The sequence below is a fragment of the Pogona vitticeps genome, chromosome 1 (genome assembly GCF_051106095.1).
Source record: "Pogona vitticeps strain Pit_001003342236 chromosome 1, PviZW2.1, whole genome shotgun sequence".
Lineage (NCBI taxonomy): Eukaryota > Metazoa > Chordata > Lepidosauria > Squamata > Agamidae > Pogona > Pogona vitticeps.
The window spans coordinates 176374337-176397058 of record NC_135783.1 but is presented as its reverse complement, the minus strand read 5'-3'; the positions used below and the strand labels follow the sequence as shown (position 1 = coordinate 176397058).

Below are 22722 nucleotides of genomic sequence, written 5' to 3'. Positions count from 1 at the left end.
TTTTTTTTTACTTAAGCTACTCGTAGAGTGATTTTTATATGCAAAGATCTATTTTCATTGTGATTAAAAGGGCTGAGTGGAAGCTGAGATTTTTTTAAGCTTTATATTTTCACTGTGCTGCAGATGCTGGGGTTTTTGTTTTTTGTATTTTTTGCTCTGCTCACTGAAGGAAATTAATAAGAAATATTCCTCCAATAGACAGGAAAATTGTCTTGCTGGTGGCACCCTAGGACATAGCCGTGTTTGAGCCATCCTGATAATGGCCCTAGTTAGCTCTGACATGAGAAGATTAGGGTGGAAAAATACTGCTTGTCTTGTTTCACAGAATAATTAAGAACCACAAAATTGTGCTTCTTTCTCAGTGAAAGAGTAAGATATTTTGTGGCACTGTCAACAAGAACATGAAAATAAGAATTATTTTCCGCACAAATTGAGCAAAACTGCAAAATATGGTCACTGCTGCTTCGTCGTGTGGACTTTTAATGTTTAAAAATATTAGAACATTTACCCCAGCCCTAACCCAATAAAATCCTTTTGATACAGTTCAATAATAACTAATATTAGCAAATGACTACATTCACAAATAATATGGGAATGCTGTGGGATTCGGACAGTCACATTCGAATCAGCCTACATCATACTTTTTTCCTCCATTACCGGGGCTTCTACCTTTTTTCCAATTGAATGAATTCACATCAGTTCAGACACTGTATCACTTGAGCCAATCTGTATCAGTTGAGCCAACTGTATCAGAAGAGCCAAAAGCTGGCTCTTCTAGCTTCCTAATCCGAAGTCTGGAGAGAGGAAGCAAGTGGACACTCACAAGAGCGTCAGTTCACCTCAACTGAGCACCCCTTCTCTTTAAACCTTTTTGATTCCAATGCTGCTGTGCCAGGCCACCTAGCAAGTGAAAGTGAAGGAAAGTGGCAATGAGCAGTACAGTTACTGTTCCCAGTTCCCAAATGAGTACTTGCCTACTATGGAGTTAGTGACCCTGGTGCAAATTCTTAAATATGATCTTTGACCACATATTTTAAATAATAATGAAACAGATGGGCACTTCCAGCCAGAATCCAGACCTTATACTGCACTGTGATTCGGTGGGATCTGTCAGTCACATTTTGGTCCAGTTTCTCAGATTCCCACAACATTATTACTCTGTCTTATTTTTGTATAGCAAGCCCATCCTTCTTGCGCACACATTCATGCACATTTTCACTACAGTTTTCTCAAACAATGCATTTTTATTCGCACTTCGACCAAAGCATGTTTGCTTTGCATTTTGACTTGTGCATGTTTTTAAGTCTGTGCATGGGTTTGCATGCATTTCTCCGTCTTTGAAATTCATCACCAGTCTGAAAAATTACGTAATGGATATCCAAAGCAAGCTCTGTTCTATTCCAGTGGCAGTCTTGGGAGGTGCAAAACTGCCCTTTTCACTCATAGTCTATCAAATTTCTTATCCGTCCTCCCTACTACTTGTGTAGGATTGTACTGTGGCATTTTTTCATTCAACTGTGGTTGAAAGGAGTGAATGCAGAAGAGAATAAACAGGTGCTTTCCTACAAATGTATCAAGGTTTACTGCAGCATTGCTAAGAAGTTAATTATTGGAGAGAAGTTCAACCTTTAGAGATTGTCTAGAGGAAGTACCCAGAAAAATCAAAGGCACATTGAAAAGGAAATGATGTATCTGATGGCAGTCTTCTTCTATTTCCACACTAAAGAAAAACAAAGAGCATGACTTAGTTATTGTGTGGTAAGTCAAGGTATCTTTTAGCTGTTGCTGGCATGCAGCCAGTGCTGTGAGCGAAAGGGGAGGGAATCAAAAACACAGTTTGAGGGGTTTTCCCCCCCTTTATTTTTTCCCTTTCCTTTCTTTCTTTTGTGGGTTTTTTTTGTTTTGTTTTGGGGGGTTTTTTAGGATGTGGGAGGAGAACCTCTGGAAGCCGCCATGTCGATTTAGTTTTGATTATGTTATATTTCTGCAGGAGCCTGAACTGCTCATGAAAGAAGTGTCAAAAATCCTACCAAGTCCCTCAGGCATATGCAATTCTTACTCTTCTCACAGTAGGGGGAGAGCAAAAATTTTGGGAAAGGTGCTGATATTTGTTTATCGCTTCTATCAGTGATCCTTTGTTCTCCCAGGAAGCTGACAATATTGCTTCGTTTCAACACAACTGGTACAATGTAAGAAACTACATGGGCAACTACAAGCAATCAGGGGTTCAGTTAGAATACACATAGCTGCCTCTGGCAATCTAGCACCTTGTTCAGGATTTCTGGTAGAAAAATGGGAACTGAGGTGTTTTGTCTAGTTGCTCGAAGCAACATTTAGTCTGAAGGAAAATGGAACACATACATGTGTGTGTGTGTGTGTGTGTGTGTGTGTGTGTGTGTGTGTGTGTGTGTGTGTGTGTGTGTGTGTGTGTGTGTGTGTGTGTGTGTGTGTGTGTGTGTGTGTGTGTGTGAGAGAGAGAGAGAGAGAGAGAGAGAGAGAGAGAGAGAGAAATGTAAATCTTTGCTTGTCTCTTCTTCGCAGGTACAGATGAGGAACTACAACACCTTCTTTCCAGTGACGGCAGTGAGGACATAGCTAGCATTTGTGACAAAAGATTTCACCTTGCCAAGAATGATGGTATTTTGTTTTGTGTTGTTTTGCTTTTCAAAAACTGCCCTGCAATTGGGCAAATTGCTCAAACCCAGGGCAACTGTTTGAGTCCTCTTGAGGAGAAGGGTGGGATATAAATATTTTACATTTAAAAAGAAAATGCTGCTTTATTCTTATTCATTTAATAATCTGAAGCACTAAGTTGGTTGTTGACACCTTTCTTAACAATCTAGCAGTCGCTCTGTTTGTTTGCTTGTTTATGTGTATGTGTTTGTGTGTCTGTGTGCATGTGTAGTGCACACCGGCCGAGGCTCTTTGCTTCTCAAAGGGAAAGACCCCTAGAGATATTTTACACAAATTACAGGCATTGAAGTGAAAAGGTGCTTTGCAACTCACTCTCAGTGGGAGGCAAAGAATCTTTAGAATTCCTTTCACAGATGTCTTTCTCAGGTCACAACATCCTAAATTGACAAGAACAAGGGATTCAGCCACTATTCTTTCTCGCCCTACTCATTAGAGGAACACAGAAGCTGAGGAAGGATGACTAGCCTAGCTATTTGGAAGCCTACTCCTCCAGATGAGCATTCGTGAGCTTAGCACCTGTAGTTTTGAAACCACTATGCAACAGGGACAGCCCTGCCAGAGGCTGGAAGGCCATTTGCACACTTGTCCTTGATCTCCACATTTTCCCAATGGAACTCTGACCAACATGTCGAGTTCCAAAAGAACATTTATGCCATTCAGAATTAAAATATTGGAGGAGATTGTTGTTGATATTAAGTGATGTAAAAGACAGACGATGATGCTATGAAAAGTAAAACGAACAGTCTAAATTGCACTAAATCCTGAAATACTGATCAGGGCAGCTCTTTCTTCAATCCCTGTCAAGGTCATTCCTTACAGACACTGATGCTGTTTTCTAGAAAGTGCTCATTGGTGTTTCCGTGATTAAGAGAATTGCTCTAGGACATGGGTAGACAGCTCTGACAGGTATGTTTTCTGGCTCTGGGAAACCTTCAAACCTACATGGACCACAAACAATGTGGCCAAAAGTCTACTTCTGCAATTATTCACAGGTTTGCAGTGCAGGGAAGAGAAGGGAGATTGAGGAGAGATGGAAGACCTCCTGACAGTTGTACTGGAGGGCGTTAGAGGAGGTGAGGCAAGCATGGCTGCTCTAAGAAGGGCTCTGCTTTTGACATTTGCAGGGAGGAAAGAAGGTAAAAATGGTGCTGTTGTCCACCTTAGAAAAAGAGATGACCTTGCAACTGTGGTGGTATCTGTGCATGAAGGACCCAGCAGGATTCATGGAAGACCATTAAGGGCCTACAAGCTGCAGATGCTCCATCTCTGATATGATGTCCTTAGACTTCAGAAAACTCTGGGAAAACACTTTTTAGTTAACAGCCAGACTCTTAAAATCATGGGCTGTTTTTCAGGTGCTGAAATTCGTCTTCAGTCAGTCAGTCTTTTATATCAAGTGGCACTTCAAAGAACAGAGATCCATTTTCACTCTTTTCTGCTGTTTCTCACATAAAACACTTTCATGGGGCCACTAAATTCCCAGTCTGAAAAGCCAGGACACGACAAAATTCCCCCTCCTGTTTTCTCTTTCTTCAGTCTCTACCACTTAGCAAAACTGTTTTCTTAAGAAATAAAACAGAAACAAATATTGATGTTGCTACATTCTTCACTGCCTTCTCTCACCCCCTGACTTTCAATTGCCATTTTTCTAACGCAAATTATACCTCCAATTCATATTCTTTAATTGCAGGAAATGCAAATAAATGTATATCTTTAAAATTCTTAACATGAAAGGAGAAAGGGTCTCTCCATTCTGCCTTGGTTTAATACACTTCCCAGCTGAGAAAATACTTACAATTGTTTAAACATTATTTTGTGAGCGCATGAGGACTTTTCCATGCAAAAGGAGGTTCCACAAGATACGTTCTGTTATTCGTATCTTTTGTTTTCTGAAAGAACGGCTTCTATTATTAGCATTGTACCCTGACACATGTCACAATGACTAGGGTCTACGTAGGGACCTCCTGTCTGCGCAAGAGCTTTTTCTTTCCTTCCCAAATAGATGTTTAAAATGTTAATTGAATGCGCCTTCCTAAAAGGATATAATTTAACCTAACTCCAGCATAAAAATGTGTTCACCATCTACTGTTCCAATTGTCACCTTCTCAGTACGTAGTTTGCAATTTAAAGCTGCATTATAAATGATATAGCAGGTAAAAACCGACTTCAAGAAAGGGATTAGTCACACTTCATTTTCCATCAGCCAATGTGAGGAAATGTACTGTTGTTAAATTCTGTGGGTTATTTGTTGGACTGCGATCAAATGTTGTTCTTCTAAACAGAACAGGTTGTCTACAAGTTGCAAACTTCAGCAGACGAAAACAGCTTTACACAGAACATCAAACAGAAGCATAGAAAATCGGGAACAAGGCTTTCCCCATAGTTATTTCCTTACAGCAGGCCCCACATATTTCTATCTCCCCTCAAAGGTCTGGATAGGAATGATGATGAGCATTGTGATCCAGCAGTATCTGCTGGGCCACATGTTCCCACCCCTGACCTACAGATTTGTGGGAAGGAGGATAACTAAGATCCAATTACAAATTAAGGCTAATGGATATTTGCTCCTTTTATGATGTTAGCCCTTGAAGCATGTCAATTTCCCTGTGTGATATGCCACAGATATTAAACACTCAGACAAAGTCACTATTACACATAACTGCATCTGAAAATTCAGAAGAGCAACAATCAAAAGGTTATGGCTGTTATGGTGGTTGTGTTTCATTAGAGCAACCCAGAACATCCTCAAGAACTCCCAGAAAAGGCTAGCAGAAACAACAAGGGGTGAACGGTGGCATAGACACAGAAATCTGATGAACAATTGTTATTTGTCTTGTGCAGGGTCCATCTATCCCAATGAAGTTTACTTCATTTACTTTTTACATTTTACATTACCTTTCCTACTCTGAGCTCCAAGCAGCAAATATGTCTTTCCTGCTCTCTACTTGATCATCACAACTCTGTGAGGTGGGCCAGGATGAGAAAATGCGAGGGCTCCAATGTGATCGCATGATTTTTATGACCAAGTATGGATTTGAACCCCTGTCTCCCAATTCTTAGCACAATTCTAATCTCTAAACCAGAACACTAGACCAGTGGTTCCTGATCTCGGTTAACCCAGGTGTTCTTGGACTACAATTCCCAGAAGCCTTTACCATCAGCTGTGCTGGCCAGCATTTCTAGGAGATGCAGTCCAAGGACACCTGGGTTACCCATGGTCAGGAATCACTGGGCTAGACATACACCAGCTATGTTTTCAGCAGCAGAGCCTTGCTATCTCCTTCCACAGATCTATACCTGGCTAGAAAATATACCTGTATCTCCAGTCATATCAGGGTGGATATTCTAACAGACCATCCAGAAGTTCTATTCAGGCATTATCTTCTGGGGTAAATAGGCCTGTGGGGCAGATCTTGTCTTCCCATCCTCACTTTATTCTTGTGAAAAGCAGTAAGTGCGGAAAACAGTGCCTCCTCCTATCTATAGGGAGGCTCTCTATGTAGTTCTGAAACCTAATTTTCTAGCACTTGGTTTCATCTGCAAAGCTGAGAGGGATTGCCAAGTTTCTCACATGAACGTAAACAAAACAATGCCAGAAGAGCAGGGCTCAGCCCCTCATGTATTTATCTAACCCCAAAGGGAATATCTGAACAGACAAATTCAGGAATCTTGAGGGAATGACTGGTGACTGTATCCTAGAGGTTCAGCCTGTTCACTCTGATAGAGATGTCTCAACATTAATCATTGATCTGAGTAACCAGGAGGAGCTTAAATTGGGATGCCAAGCTCTGAGGGTAAGATTATCAGAAAATGCTGAAAGTAAGTTAGGGAGATCACATGTTCCATTGATTTCCAATGAGATGTGTGTCACTAAACCATGCAGAAGCTTTCGAAAATCCAATATGCTCATTAGCTGACTATAATAACAAATTAGATTGTTTCACATGGTGTGGCATTGCCTCTTTCTCTTCCCCCAATCCTCCATGCCTTTTTGACAAAAACACATGCTTACTGCACCTTCGTTCTGATATGTCTTGTGTAGCTGATATTTTAGAGCTGGAGGTCAGCAGAGGAAGAGGAAAATAAAAACAGTCAGCATTCATAATTTATATATTAAGTTCAGAGTGGCAAAACTCACATCCCACACACTGTTGTTATGTATTCCCAGATCAATATTTTTTATTATATTGGAGACATGGGGCTGAGATAAAGTGGGTTGTCTTAGGTTGCCTGGTCAATTCAAGAGACAGAAGCAAGATTTCAGTGAGGATCTAATGACCTGTTGCAATTCAGCCATGAATGCTTACAGATAGCAAAGTTTCTGTTTTAGACTGCAATTCCCAGAGTGACCCAGCCAGCCAGCATCACCATACAGGCTGCCTGCGGTATTTTGGGAATTGTAATTTCAAAAATTAAATTAAATTAAATTTAAAAATAAAGGATAAGCCACCCACAAAACTCCTCCCATCTCCATTAATGCCCCATCATACCTCCATTTTAAAACATTGTATTCTGGGGCAAAAGTATTTTCCAGAGGATACAACAAAACCTGACCTTTGCCCAAGCTAAGGCAGGCAGGCAGGTAGGCAGAGATATGTTTTTAATGAAAAACGTTCACTTAAAAGTTAAATTTCGACTGTCTTGAAAGTTCAAGACAAGCAATGTGTTCCAAATGAAGGTTGCTTGTATATTTAACTAAACTGGTGTTTCATCCTGATCGATCTGCAGTTTTGGTCTCCCTGTCAGTTCTTTCCTCAACAATCAAGCATGACTGAACTCCTGCAACTCTGAAGTGATCTACATGGATAGCAGCTGCACATGGATGTTTGAACAGGTAGTCAACAGAAGCATCACATTTGCAACTGGAGTACAGCTTCAAATGTTTGTACGTTCTGCTCTGTGAACAGGAGTTTCACCAACATAATCGTGTTTATTTAAGTTGGCTCCTGACTGAATTAACCAGATGAGGCACTGAGGATGTCCTCCAAAAGCAGCAACATGGTATGTCTGTTCTCTCTTTCCCATCCTAAACCTTCACGAGTTGACCTTCTGTTAAACTGTTTCATGATGTTAGAGAGCGACCTCTGGCTTTTCCCCAAGCTCTTGACATGTACAGCTCTTTCTTTGAGTGATTGTACATACCTGCTTTCTTCTTCCTTGCTTCTTCACTTGGTCTACAGCTAACTGATGGCTAGCATTTTAAAACTTGCATGTAGACTCTAAATAGACTTTTGATAATGTTTAGAAAAATGTATATCCTATTGCAACTTCTGAAGTCTCAATTCCTTTGTTGTTCTGATTCAGCCATATCATGGAGCTTCCTGTGGTGAATGGAGAACAGCCTGCTTTTAAGCAAAGCATCCAGGCTGTGATTGCAAAAGCAGCAACTGTAAATAGGCTCACAGGTGCAAGAAAAAAGAAAAGACCAATTCCTACAATGAGAACCACCTGAACAAAGACACATGGGGCAGGGTGTGTGTGATTTTCTCCTAGTGCAATGCACCTTCCCATTTACCAAAAGGGAGAAGGTGGACCCTCTCTCTCTCCCTCTCTGTGCTTTTGTAATCTTTAATGACTGATTTGGAGGTAGCCTTAGGATGCTATCTCATGCTGCTCACCCTCCCAATCAGACAAGTGAATGAGGGGATTGTGACCTCTGGTTGCTGATAGGGAACAAGAAGATTCCCTCCCATCAAGGCCATTTTCTCTTGAGAAGCTGAGTGGGGCAGTTCCCATCACATGTCCTGTCCTGTCATATGGTTGGGGCACAGGAAGCAACTTTCTGTATTAATCACGAGACATGAAACTTGGCATGGCGGGGAAGGAAAATATGTGCAGATATGCTGAGAGTGGGCAGGACCAGATAATGAGGTCGGGGAAGAGGCTGGCTTGGGGGAGATCCAAATCAAAGGGAGTCCCCCTGAGCGGTCTTGGTGAGCACCTGAGCATGGGGGAACAGAATGATTCATGCAAAGGGATTCTTATCTTTCTTTCTTCTTCACCACCACCACCAAATCTCTGCTCTGGGGCAATCCTCAATCCTCTGAAATATCTTTTGAAGGTAAATATGGTGGCGCTGCAGGCTAAACCGCAGAAGCCTGTGTTGCAGGGTCAGAAGACCAAACAGTCATAAGATCGAATCCACGTGACGGAGTGAGTGCCCGTCGCTTCTCCCAGCTCCCGCCAACCTAGCAGTTCGAAAGCATGCAAATGCGAGTAGATCAATAGGGACCACCTTGGTGGGAAGGTAACGGCGTTCCATGTCTAAGTCACACTGGCCATGTGACCACAGAAGATTGTCTTTGGACAAAACACTGGCTCTATGGCTTGGAAACGGGGATGAGCACCGCCCCCTAGAGTCGAACACGACTGGACAAAAATTGTCAAGGGGAACCTTTACCTTTACCTTATGGGGTTTAAAATGATAAAGACAATCTTGTATTGAAGTTTATGTTTAGACTCTTTTTAAAAAAACTTTGGGCTTCTTCTATTTCTGCCTCCCCCTTTCAAAAAAGCAACACTAAACTAAAAATAATACCTTAGATAAGTTGTTGCTAGCCCTTTATTTGGGGGGGGGGGATGGACCTCTAAATAAAAATGTGCAAAACTGGTATGATATAGCTTCATCCCTGCTTTTATTTAGGCTATGTACTTTTAATGCCTATATTTAATTGCCTAATCCTTCACATTCACCCGGTGATGATTGCCAGGGAATATTAGAATGGCAGGCAATGATATCTTTCTGCTGCTTTCTGCTGGTACAGAGGACCTCTGCCAGTGACCAGGGCAGTTCCTCCAAGGCAGAGGCTGACCAAATGTTGTTACTGCTGCTGCTCTTTCTACTGCCAGAGATGGCAGGAAGAAAGATCTAAAATGGGCCATACCACAGGCAGGGAAGAACAAGCTTTGTATCTGTGGATCCCATAAGGAGACTGTCTTACACTGCTTTATACCATTGATCCACTTAGATTAGTATAGTGAATGGTGACTGGCATCAGCTGCCCACAGTATCAGGCAGAATGCTTTCCTTGAGTCTACCTGTAGATCTCTAGCAATCTATGGTGTTCTCCCATCTAAACAATCACCAGCCTGGACCCTATTTTTCTTCTGAAATCAAATGAGAGTGGTTGTGTTCAGGCGTGCTCGGTGAGCCCATCTAGCTGACATGCACAGAGCCAGTGAGCTCAATAGCTTGACAGAATTGCTCCCCTCCAACCATCCATAAACTGGCAGAAAGTGAGCTGGAAGTGGTAGATCAGCTTACCAACCCCAAAAAGGGTTGCCTAGACCCACTGTTCCTGAAAGACATGGCTTTTTATCACAATCTGCTTCCAGATTAATTAGTCTGTTCTGATTTTTTTTCCTTTTTGTTATTTTAAGATTTTATTGTTGTCTTCTGTGTCTGAGTTTTTTTTTCATTGCATTATTTTTTTAACTTCCCAGGATAGTGCCCAGCTTTAATGGGGCACTTTACAAATCAAACAAACACATCTTTTTAAAAAAATGCCCAGGGATATCATCCTTACTTCTTGAGCTTGGGAACAAAATTAAAGAAATAGGTTCCTGTGACTTTCTCAATCACTGTTAAGTAGTTTGTGATCCAGTGGAGGAGCATCGCTGTATGCCGTTCTAATGCTCTCCAGCAAACAGCTCTGGGCGTATGCAAAGGATTATAATCTGAACTCCAGACCTAAGACAGACCTTTAAACTAAATTTATAATCAGTGGTAAATCTTCTATGTGCTTCATTTCATGATTTCTTTCAAGATGAAACTTGTCTTGGACTATTTGCAGGGAAGTGAGTATTCAAGGAAAATAAAGTAAAGTAAAATGAGCCTAGAAGCAGAGACAGATATTTGGATTAGCTAAATCACAATGAAGCTTAATGTAAGAATGTTACAGAAGTACAATACTTAACACAAATGTTCCTGTAACAGAATATGCAGGAGAAAGTGTACATTTTGATCTGAATCAGTGGCCAAATCCTGTTGCACAGTTACGCAAAAGCCGTAAATTGTAGCACCAAATTGCCATTAAGAATCCCCAAAGGCATTATCAGTTTAATACTTAGTTGTGCAACTCAGCATGTAACAGGTAATGCCTAGAGTGTTTTTTTAACTGTGACAATTTGCCACTAAATGTTACACTTTTTACGTAACTGCAGAGCAGGATTTCAGCCAATGGGGCAACAAAATCATAGAATGAACCCCACCCCAAAAGCCAATACTTACAATCTGTACTGCTATCTTTTGGAAGTACAGAGAAGTTGGAAGCCAATGGATTGCGAACGATATCTTCCCACTGAATAGTATCTGCATAGCAGAGAAATTTGTTCTGACCAACGTAGACTCCTCCATTTAAGACTTCTGTACCAATGAGAAGAGTGGGGGGGGGGGGACACACACATGCATTAAGCTATTTGGTGATGGGATAGAAGAATATAATGCATTAAGAATATTTCAACACAAAAAATAGTACAGTAGCAGACACTTTTACACAGGAACAAGTCCTACTGTGTTCAGTAGAGCTTTCACCGAAGTAAGGAGGGCTGAAAATTACTTTCTGTATGTATTTTTAAGTTTTAAACAGGAACTTGCTTGGGGAAAAAATAGCTGATTTTGCAGAAAACTAAACCACACCAGGTTGAGAGTATGCATTCCCTATTAGTATACAAGAATGATCTGAGTTGATCAAAGTATGTAGGAATAGGACACAAATAGTTAAAACACTGCTTGACATTAACACTGCTTAAACCTGCATTGTACCTTTAAGGAAGGCAACGCTTCTAATGAAATGCCATATTTAACAACAGCTGTGTACATTTTTCTTATCTAACCATATTAATCAGATACAGGTAATGACGTTCACTTCTAGGAAATCTTTGGCTTAAGAAGCTTGGCTTCTCCACAGAAAAGGGGATTAGTCCACACCATTCTATAGATAAGCCCACACAACAAAAGATTTAGATTAGTAGCACAGCACTTGATCAGACTGCATGGAACGGATACTCTTATGATATATACAACATCTGTTAGTAATTTTTCATCACAAGAAAAGGTGGGATTGATAAAGAGTTCTTGTGATTAGCAACCAGTCTCATTTTTATTTCCTGAGCACAAGGCTAGCTTAAGCCTTACTTTAAAAGCTGATGCTAATGAAATCGATGATTCACAGACACGAAGCGCCACACTCAAATCTAGGTCCAATGAAACATTTATGTGTGTATTTGAAATATCCAGATTTTAGTTCTATACATGACCATTTTTGGACACATTTTCACCTTAATGTCCCTTAAGTTTCCATTTTCAAAAGGTTATGGCACAGAATCAATCTCTTCTTACATCTTTAGATTTCTAGGAGAGGCTGACACTGAAACCCACATTACAGGAATAGTAATATTCACATAAAAATATTGCTGAGTTTTCTCCTAATAGAAACCTACAGCTTCATTTGGAACTAAAGCACTAGAAGGTTGCCCCATCCCTTAAACATAGGTAAAGGTTTCTCTTGACATTTAGTCCAGTCATGTCCGACTCTAGGGCGCAGTGCTCATCCCCATTTCCAAGCCGTAGAGCCAGTGTTTATCCATAGACAGTTTCCATGGTCACGTGGCCAGCACAACTAGACATGGAACACTGTTACCTTCCCACCATGGTGGTACCTATTTATCTACTCGCATTTGCATGCTTTCGAACTGCTAGGTTGGCAGGAGCTGGGACAAGCAACGGGAGCTCACTCCGTCGTGTGGATTCGATCTTACGACTGCTGGTCCTCTGACCTTGCAGCACAGAGGCTTCTGCAGTTTAACCCACAGCGCCACCACATCCCCTCCCTTAAACATACATGCCAGGAAGAACAAACCAACCAGTTTGTCTTCCCGTATAGCTATTAAAAGTTAAGTTACAAAAGGAGAGGTTCCTATTCATCTGATGGCTCCACTGTGAGCAAAAACCCTACATTCTTCCCCACATGGACTGTCTTAATGGAAACAAGAGGCTCCCTTCTTCAGATCCATCTATTTCAGCAGGAAGAATGGGCTGAGAATAGAGTTAGATACTGGACCATATGACTGATTGATTGATTGATTGATTGATTGACTGACTGACTGACTGACTGACAGACAGACAGACAGACAGACAGACAGACAGACAGACAGATAGATATAGATGGACGGACAGGCGGACAGACAGATATTGTTCTGCACTCTCTAATTTTGTCACCTCATCTTTTTGCATGAGCAGCTCAGCTCTGCCTTTCAAGTTCTCTGCCATGCATCAACTTGATTTTACTACATTAAGTTGATTTTTTAAAAAATAAATAAGTGCCTTTGCTCTTTTCCTTAAAATATCAGTTTGCGCTCATAACCTCATATATTGCTTTTCTCATTTGTCATTTCCAAATCTGCTGCCATGGGAGAGCTCCTCAGGGAACATCAACTGCCATGTTCCAGTCCACTTCCAGCAATGGTTTCCAACGAAGTGGAGCATCTGCTCCCCATCTGTTTTGCCACCCTCCTCCCTCCTCTCCTCCTGAGAAGAATCACAGGAAAGACCTAATCAACCTTATATGAAACATTAAGCAAATGAAGCTCAAATGCAATCAATACACAATAATTACCTCATCATGATAAAATTAACAATGCATTTTAATTTACAACAAAAGTGAAAGCTAGAGATAATAAATTTAAAAAGAAAACCAAAAGGAAAAAAAAAAGACAAGAACGCTGCTGATGATGCCAACAAGGTAGTGATGCAGGCTTTCTTTCTTTTCCAGATAAATGACTGAACTTAATTTGAGCTGCAGTCCTTTTGTCAGGAGAGGGGTTATGAAACTGAACAAAGTGGTTCCTTTTTGTTTTAAACATACGCCAAGACTTTCAGTAGTCTGAGCCAAAGACTATGGGGTAGTGTGTCGTTTCTCCCACTTCCATGGAAGTGGCACCCCCATGAGTGCTCTAGGCCCCGCTCAGCCCAAGCTTGGCATGTTGACATGATCACAGTAATGTCGTCAGTCTACACTGGAATGCCAAGTATCAGCTAAAGATGGCTGGGGAAAAAAATCCTGTTCAGGAACTCATTTCCAATCCCACAGGATGATTTCATGTCTTCCCTCCAATTCACAGGAAGGGGTAGTGGGTGGGGCAGATGCAAGTTTCTTAGCAGTTCTCATTCTTTTTGGAACATCAAGGTAGCACCAGAGGTGACATTCAGCAGGTTCTCACCTATTCTGTAGAACCGCTTCCTAAATGTACTATTGGTTCTTAGAACCGTTTGTTGGCCTGAGATGAATGAAGGAGGAGGGGCCAGGTGACCAGCGATGAGCGAGGGGGAGGGGGCACAATTAACTGCCTCCCTTCCCACTCCACACTGAGCCATCTGAGGTGGGATATGGGTGAGAGAGATAAAGCCCTGGAAAGAGCAGAGGTGTCACTGGGGGAAAAGGGGGGAGGATGAGTCCTTGATGTCACTGGAGGAAAGCCCATGGCCTCGAGGCAGAGGGTGTGTGTAATTGACAAGGCACGAGGACAGGACACAGAGGGAAAAAGTTTTGGGGTGAGACCGCTTCAATCAAACAAACAACCGTCCTCGTTTTACTATGATTTTTTTCAAGTTAAAGGTACCACATAAGACTGTTGCTCTGCCTAGAAACAGTTTTTTTTTAAATCCCAGAGAATATCCAATGCATGAACCAGTGACAGTCTCACTGATCCATGCAAGCAAGGTATGCAATAGAAAAGTCATTCACACCACAAAGAGATCAAACCTCCAAGCCTCATTTAGAGTAACAAAGAACTCTTCCTCCTGCCCCCAAACTGACAATTTCAGGAGACAAATGGCACACAGAGATGGCCCAGTCTGTTAGAAGGAGGAAGACAGCTATCAGTATTTTAACACTAGTATGACTTACTATTCTTGAAGGCCATATATCCAGGGCCAAGAAAGGAAAACACATAAACATATCAATAGATAAGGGGAATTGAAACTCTTCTCTCCAGACATTCAGACACATCTTGACCACAGGTCAACATGGGGGGTGGGTGGGGGCCGGAGGGACTCCGAGGGGGAGGGACCATCATGAGAAGGCAGAATTCTCCAGAAAAGACATACATGAGAGCATACTAATCAAGCATTTGTTGATATTGGCTGTTGTGGGTTTTTCGGGCTCTTTGGCAGTGTTCTGGACCGATTGAGGTGGTGGGGTTGAGGTGGAGTGGCAACAGATTGAAAAGAGACCATACCTTCCAAGCCAGAAGGAAGCGGGGGGGGGGGGGAGAAGAACTCCTCAACAGGTGTGCAAAGGCAGTCTCCAGGTAACAACAAGCAGGGCTATCAGTCATTTCAGGAGCAGGAAAGGGGATGGAAGCAATTTTTACTGGTGAGCTATAGGGTGAAATAGGAGGTAAAGGGAAGGAGAGATGTGTCAGTTCTCTGTCAAACCTGGTCATAAGCACCCACTGTGAGGTGTGTGTTTGTGTGTGTGTGTTTGGCACATGCCCATGGTGAGGTTAACAGCAGCAGCATGCCCAAACAGATACACTTATCCAGATATCTTAATCATGTGAGAAGTAGTTGTGATGATAGGCAGTAGGGAGACCACTGTAGAAGAAACTCTCATCGGATCCCACTGTCATGGGCATTTATTTATTTATTTATTTATTTATTTATTTATTTATTTATTTATTTATTTATTTATTTATTTATTTACTTACTTACTTACTTACTTACTTACTTACTTACTTACTTACTTACTTACTTACTTACTTACGTATGTATGTATGTATGTATGTATGTATGTATTTATTTATTTATTTATTTATTTATTTATTTATTTATTTATTTATTTATTTATTTATTTGCCATTTGGGCATAGAACCTGTTGTTAATTTATTTGAATCCCACCACTGGGTAGCACTAATACAGATTACTTAGCTCTGCTGGTCCTAGACTTCACAACTTGAATCTGTAGCTAAAGCTTACATAGTTCCTATGTAAGGATGGACACACCTATATAATGCCCGGCTCCTCTCACTTTTGCACCTTTTTACCTGTAATTCCACTTTGTCTTCCTGCTGCATTAATTTGCATCTGCATGTCAAAGTATGTATTTTAATAATTTTTTCCACTGTCAAAGATGCTGTTCAGTACAGCACAATGGGATACAGTGTGCTGCGCTGGTGCAATACTATTGAGATCTTCTATATGCACATGTATTGTCCTTAGGCAAACACAGAGCCCTTTCTGTTTACACAGGGAGGTTCTGGTCACCTCCGTATGCAAGCGTCATAAAAAGTCAAATGGCTAATGTTACTGTCAATGCACCATCAGTTGGACCAAGAAGAAAAACACATGGCCGAAAAAAAATGCATGAAAATATGTAGCCTTCAATGCATTTACATCTGGATTTTAGCAATTCAGCCTGCCTGGAAGTGTCAAATATATACCCTGCCAGTCAGTAAAACAAACAAATAACCATAACGTACAGTAATTCAACACAGCCTGATATCTGCATTAGGATAGTCACCAAATTTAGGCTCACGGCTGCTGATATAAGGGTGAATGGCTGCTTTTCTGAATATTAGTGTATGGAAGGAACACAGAGATTTTTGTACTGGCACAATCCCCAACCTTTAATATGTGTCGCTCAGGATGCCTTGGCAGACTTTCCTCTGTTGCAGGGCACTTTTGAAGAGGTCAACATTCCTGGTGGCACCAAGAAGCCCCCCCTCAGTTCACCTCAGTTAAGATGGGTCACTTGGACACAGAGGAAGTGGGAACAGAGATAGTGGGAGCAAGTATAGGCAAGCATGTCCTTGTATCTCTCTCATGTGTACCCCTTCCATATTGAGCCATAGTGTCCCTAATCAGTGCTGATTCCTAGAAAACCACATTTTGATCTCTACAACAGGTGAGGAAGATTGGGGAACAAATTCTTAGCTCTGTTCCATACTAGGAGATAAATACAAAACCTAATCAGATCCTGTTTTGCAGCCTGCTCTAAAAAAATTGAACAAGATGGTCTGAGGCCCACCTTGGAGAGAAAGAACACTTTTTAAAATGGGTAATAAGTAGCCATTCCAAATGGCCAAAGTCTTTCTGCCTCTGCATATACAAAATTATTATTATTATTATTATTATTATTATTATTATTATTATTATTATTATTATTATTATTATTATTATTATTATTATTATTATTATTATTATTATTATTATTATTATTAGTAGTAGTAGTAGTAGTAGTAGTAGTAGTAGTAGTAGTAGTAGTAGTATTTATTTATTTAGCTTATATGCTGTCCACACTACCCAAAGGTCTGGAACTGTAGATGCCCAGTGAGCAAAAGGCGCACGAGACAGTCATATGTTTTTCCTTACACAGTGCTGGGGGAATGGAGCCTCTACAGGCCCATTTCCCCAAACTCCAGCTGCTATAGCCACACTTTCTAGTCACCTGAAGCAGTTATTACCTTTTATTAAAGAAAAGAAAAAGAAAAATACATATACATCTAGAAGGTGTAGATACAGAAATTTTACTGCAACGGAGTCCACTCAAATGAAATTTCTGAGAACTATTCTTGGACTCCCGAGGGGTGTGCCAAATGTACTTTTATGACTAGAAACAGGCCAGATGTTGATAGAATCTTGGGCATGGATACTTAAGCTGAATCTTTGGTTAAAAATGTTCTTCACCCCTGTGGGGTTGGCCCCCTAGTGCTAACTGATAATTTTCAGTCCAGATGGGAAAGATCTATGGATGAGAAATTAAATAATTTGGGCCTCTCGAGAAGTGTTATTTTGTTAATGGGCTATACAAAAGCAAAACAGGAACTACACCAGCACATCACAGACAATGAGCTGCAACACCACGTCAGCGTAGCTATGGTCCATCCTGGCTTCGATCAGGCATTTTTGCCTGCAAGCTATTTGAATATTCTGACCCTTCCAAAATATAGAAAAGCTTTTACATTAGCAAAGTTTAATGTACTTCCTTGAGTCCTGCTGGAAGGCAGATACTGTACAAGAACATTCCCTATGAAGAGCACTTATGTCCTTGTGAGGCTGGTGTAGTGGAGACGTTGGCCATGTTCTGTTGTATTGCTCATTCTACACTGGTTTCCGTGACACTTTTATTCATCCAATTTTGTAAAGCATCTCTGGAAGACATGATGAGTACTATGCGCATTATCTGCTGGCAGACCAGTGTCCATCAGTAACGATCAAAGTGACCAGTTTCTGTGCAGCAGCACTAGTCCGCAGGTGAGAAATGGTGCCTTAATCCTCTAGATACTTGGCGGAACGCTTACTCCCAACTAGATCTACCTGTGTCACCCGTGCGAGCCAAGAGGTGAGGCTGAGGAGCCTGAAGCCGAGGAAGGCCTGGAAGGAAAGAACTAGAAACCGGGCCTTCTCGGCGGTGGCTCCTCGCCTCTGGAGTAACCTACCTCCGGAGATTTGCGCTGCACCCTCGCTGGGTACTTTTAAGAACCAACTAAAAACATGGATGTATAGGCAGGCCTTCCCTTCCAGTTAATTCCTGTCCTCTTTCCTTTTTTCTCTCTCTCTTTATTTGATTTATTTTTATTTTTCCCATCTTATAGAATCATCTAATTAATTAATTGTTATAAATTTTTTAGAACTTGTTATCATTTGTTGTAAGCCGCCTAGAGTGGTCGAAATGACTAGATAGGCGGGGTATAAATACAATAAATAAATAAAATATAAATAGATAGATATATATATATATGTATGCATATACGAATATGTATGCATTGGGGGTAGGGTTATGCTCCTAACAATTATTTATGGAATTTGTTTCTCTAAGAATCTGCTGCACATAATGTATATTATAATTGTATTGATTCTGTTTATTCTTATGCAGTTGTTCTGTGTTATTCACATCTGATCTGTTGATCGTACAAATAAAATTATTAAAAAGAAAAATGCATATTTGGAAGGCAATAATATTCAAATATGTAGATAGGCAGATTAGGTAGATTTAGGTAGATTATTGATTGATTTATAATGCTCATTCAATTGATAATCCCTGAAGTCAGTTTACATATGTAAACTAACCAAAAAGTAATAAATAAAACTACGTATTTGAAAATCACTGGGAAACATGCAAAAAAAAAAAAAAAAGAAGAAGAAGAAGAAGAAGAATGGAATGGGCTTTAAAATCACCACATAAGAAAAGTGGAATTGGTGTTAGATTTATCTATAATTCCTAATCAGGATTTTAATCTGGGTTCTCTGTTTCTTTGTGGATGATTTAAGAAATGCTGCAACATATTGGATTAAAATGGCATATCTGTATTGGCAGACAAGGGAAGTGTAGTAATGAAAATGGCGACTTTAGCCTCTTTCACTTCAGCCCAGGATCCATGCTCAAAAGCTCAGGCATGCATCTCACATATTTAATGTGAGATATTTGGACCAGCCTTGGATTAAACTGTTTTAAGTAATGATTATCTGGGCCATCAGCTCAACAACGAAACCAAAGATCTGAAAGAAATGACAAGATGCCCAAAATTTAGTGATATGAGCCCAAAAGTTCATTAAAACAAAAGGGGGAGGGGCAGCATGTTCAATTGTGACATAAGCAGTTTCCTGAGCAAGAACATCTCCACAGCAAATATGAGGTTAGGGAATAAATCCTCTCACAGGACTTCATCATCTCTAGAACTGAGAATGGCCCCACTGGTTTTGGGACTGTGGGAGCCAGACATTTCCCATCCTTGTTGTAGAACACACACAGTTTTTGTCACTTTTTAAGAAAGCACTCCAGATCAAAAGTTGTATGCAAAAACAAAAAAACAAAAAAAAACAGTCTTGTCAGAGAAATGCTTAAAACACAAGTCTTCTACCTGGTCTTCATGCTTTCTACATTTTTATATGCATTTTAAATGGAGGTATTTTTGTATGCATATTTCCGTTTACACATTTTCCCAAGTGTTCTTCCAATGAATAAAACGTTTCGGTGTGCTTTTTCTGCACATGTGCATTTTTTTTAAATGGTCAAGTTGTTGAGGGGTTGGCTGCCCACTCCACCTGCAAGCATCACAAATTTTGAGTGATTTTGTGGGGAAACTGCATCCTGGTTTGTGTTTAGATTTAAGAAGTGTCAATTCCATAATTCAACAACGAGATGCAAATAATTTTTCATACATCTCTACCTGCATGATATATGTGCTTGCCATATTCATACACTACTTTGTATTTCTACATATATAGCTAAAATTATTTCTATGAAACAGCTCTAGCAGTGATCGTAGGCAGATCTACTCAAAGGAAAGTTGCTTTAAGGGAACAATTTAGTAGCTTCTTTGCTGAGGCTAAGCAGGTCTGGAGCTAGTGAGGGTCTTGATCTAGTTAGTATCCGGAATGGGAATGTCCATATATGCTGCCTTGGGGTCGAGTCATCTGAATGTAAGAACTATTGAGAAATGCTTGCAAATTAAGATGGCTGAATCCTGTTGCTTTAAATAATAAGTCTCATTACTCTATTGTGACTTACTTTATTACGCAACAGAATTTCAGCCATTCTGTTCAGTGAGGTATACTCATAAGCAAATGTGAGATTGCAAGCCTATGTGTCTTCTTTTTGAACAATATGAAGTTACTTACCTGTATCACTGCTGTTTGGCTATAAAATTTAGTCATATCTATGTTGTACTACAATGATTGCTTTCATAATCTAACTGAAAAATAATAGTGGATGTGGTATCAGCCAGGATGTGAAAAATTTCTGTCATGTTTCTCTGAAACATGGATTTTCATCCTTGTTTTGTATCAGGTTCCCATATTTTAGTTTTTGTTTTCCTCTCTGCAGATAAATGTGTATGTATTTGGGTACAGGTTTCCTACTGCACATACGTTAAAACACTTGTTTTCTTAATGTAATGAAATGTATGTTCTTAATGTATCTTAACATTTAATATTTTTCTCATTGGAAAAAAAAAAATATGAAGCTTGCAGATGCTTCCTAATCGTGGGAAAATGAAAGATTCATGTGCTCCTGAACCAATAGTCATGCAGAACATGAACTGGATAAATTCATTTTTTTAAAAATTCGGTTAATATGAATTTATTTTCCATCATTAAATATTAACAGAGAAAAATCTTTCGCTGCTAAAGGCAAGATAGCACCGAAGACTCAAGTCAACTTAGTTACTTCTTCTTTTTTTGAATCAACCATGAAGCTTACTTTAAAAGCTTTGGTGATTAAAATGAAATATCCTAGCACTGTCTATCTTGTTACTAAATAATTCGATCCAAGGACATCACTCATCCTGCTAAACTTGCATTATTCAGATCTCAGATAAACCAATTGCCATCTTTCCACAATCAACTTAAAGTGGATCAATCTGCCACAGGTATTATTTAATTTAATGTATTATTCAGCAAATAGAACTACTCCAACTGAATTGGACCCTGAATCAGCAAGGTATTTCAGCACATGCTAACATTGGACAATATAAACAAAAATTCAAAAGCACTAGTGAATGGAGTCACTGTTTGTTTTCATATAGGTGAGCACAGGAACTGGAGAAGCATGACAAGGGCTGTGTAACGATCAGATTAATTGAATCCCGAGTCCCATCTTCCAAAGCTGTAGATGTGGGGAAGCCAATGAACTAAAACTGGCATTCCATTACTTCCCCATAGATAATCTGTGATGTATGCTATCAATTCTGGAAGTTATTGCATATAAAAGATGCAGTATGATCTTTTTAAGAACAATCAATGGTAAGTCAGATGTGGTAGGTCAACTACATAAATATAATCAACATATTTATTGGAATCAAAACACACAAGTGTGAGCAACACAGACACAAAATGTCCATAATGTCTTTGGGGAGGGGAGATGAGGAGGGAGATATGACAGATTATGTTAGGTGTGGAGGGAGGTATGAAGACCAGAATATGCCTTTGTCATATTTTGTTTCCCTGGGCTCCTATGGCCCATCTTATTAATTTTCTTTAAATTACTACAGGTTTATAAAGAGAATAAAGGAACTTCACCAAAGTATAGAATGGCATGTGCTTGGCTTACAGGGGGAGAACTGGATTCTACTCAGTTCCCTTCTCCCAATAGATTCTGGTAGAATTTACACAGGAAACAGAACACTTCAGCTGCAAAACAGTAATAAAGCATACATACTATGCTGGTGGATTGACAGCATTATATTGCATTGTGACACTTGTATCTTATTCATCCTTTCCCTGAACTTCATATCAAGTGCTCCCTCTATATTACTCCACACCACACTGTCTCCAACCACTAGACGTAACTGAAACTCACATTCCTCTCACTCTGACCCCTGTTCTCTCCTTAATTCTCTTTCACAATAGTCTAAAGGCTGAGCTAGAGAATGGGCAGATACAGAGGACTTTAACCTTTTTCCATTGTCATCATCTTGATGAAAATCTCCTCTGGAAGATGCTTTTTTTACATCACCAGGGACATCTCTATTAGCTTCCTTTCTGATGCAGAAAGCAGTTGCACAATTTTATTGGGAGTAAGGCAGAGAGGAAGGCTAAACTTTCATCGCCCACCTCAGTGTTGATGCTGCTTGTGGTTTTCTGGGTGTTCTTTACCTCCAGGGGGGTGTATATGCATATAACTACAGAACAATTTGCACTCGTGTAATATGGTTTGATCCTTAGCAGTATTTTGGACAACAACAACAACAACTCTTGTTCCCTGCCCTGGCTCCTGCTCTGTGCTATCTCTTCCAATACTAATCATGCCTCAGGCAAGGATTGAGAAGAGTTTGTCCTCTTTCCTGGTGATGGTGTATTGAGGCTCTCAGTGGACAAGGCTATGCAGTTATAAACAACGTTTACCCTATGTGAAAGAGTAGGCAAACTGGACACGGTGACTGAAATCCTATTGCACTAGTACCATAGAAGTACAATAGAAAATTTCACTATTAAGCCATTCTTGTACATTTGGGTTTTTTAAAGGGAGGATGTGAACAAGAGAATTGGCACTTTGGAAATGGCATTTATAGTTATTATAATACACAGAG

At 40.2% G+C, this 22722-nt stretch overlaps 1 protein-coding gene across 4 annotated transcripts in view; it reads right to left on the bottom strand.

The window, feature by feature from the left end:
• Positions 1-22722, bottom strand: part of ERBB4 (erb-b2 receptor tyrosine kinase 4) — a 1032003-nt gene that overhangs the window by 291742 nt on the left and 717539 nt on the right. For all 4 annotated transcript variants that reach the window (XM_078379181.1, XM_072977738.2, XM_078379170.1 and 1 more), the window contains exon 4: positions 10925-11059. In XM_078379181.1, the coding sequence (XP_078235307.1) occupies positions 10925-11059 (135 nt within the window). The remainder of the gene's footprint in view (positions 1-10924; positions 11060-22722) is intronic.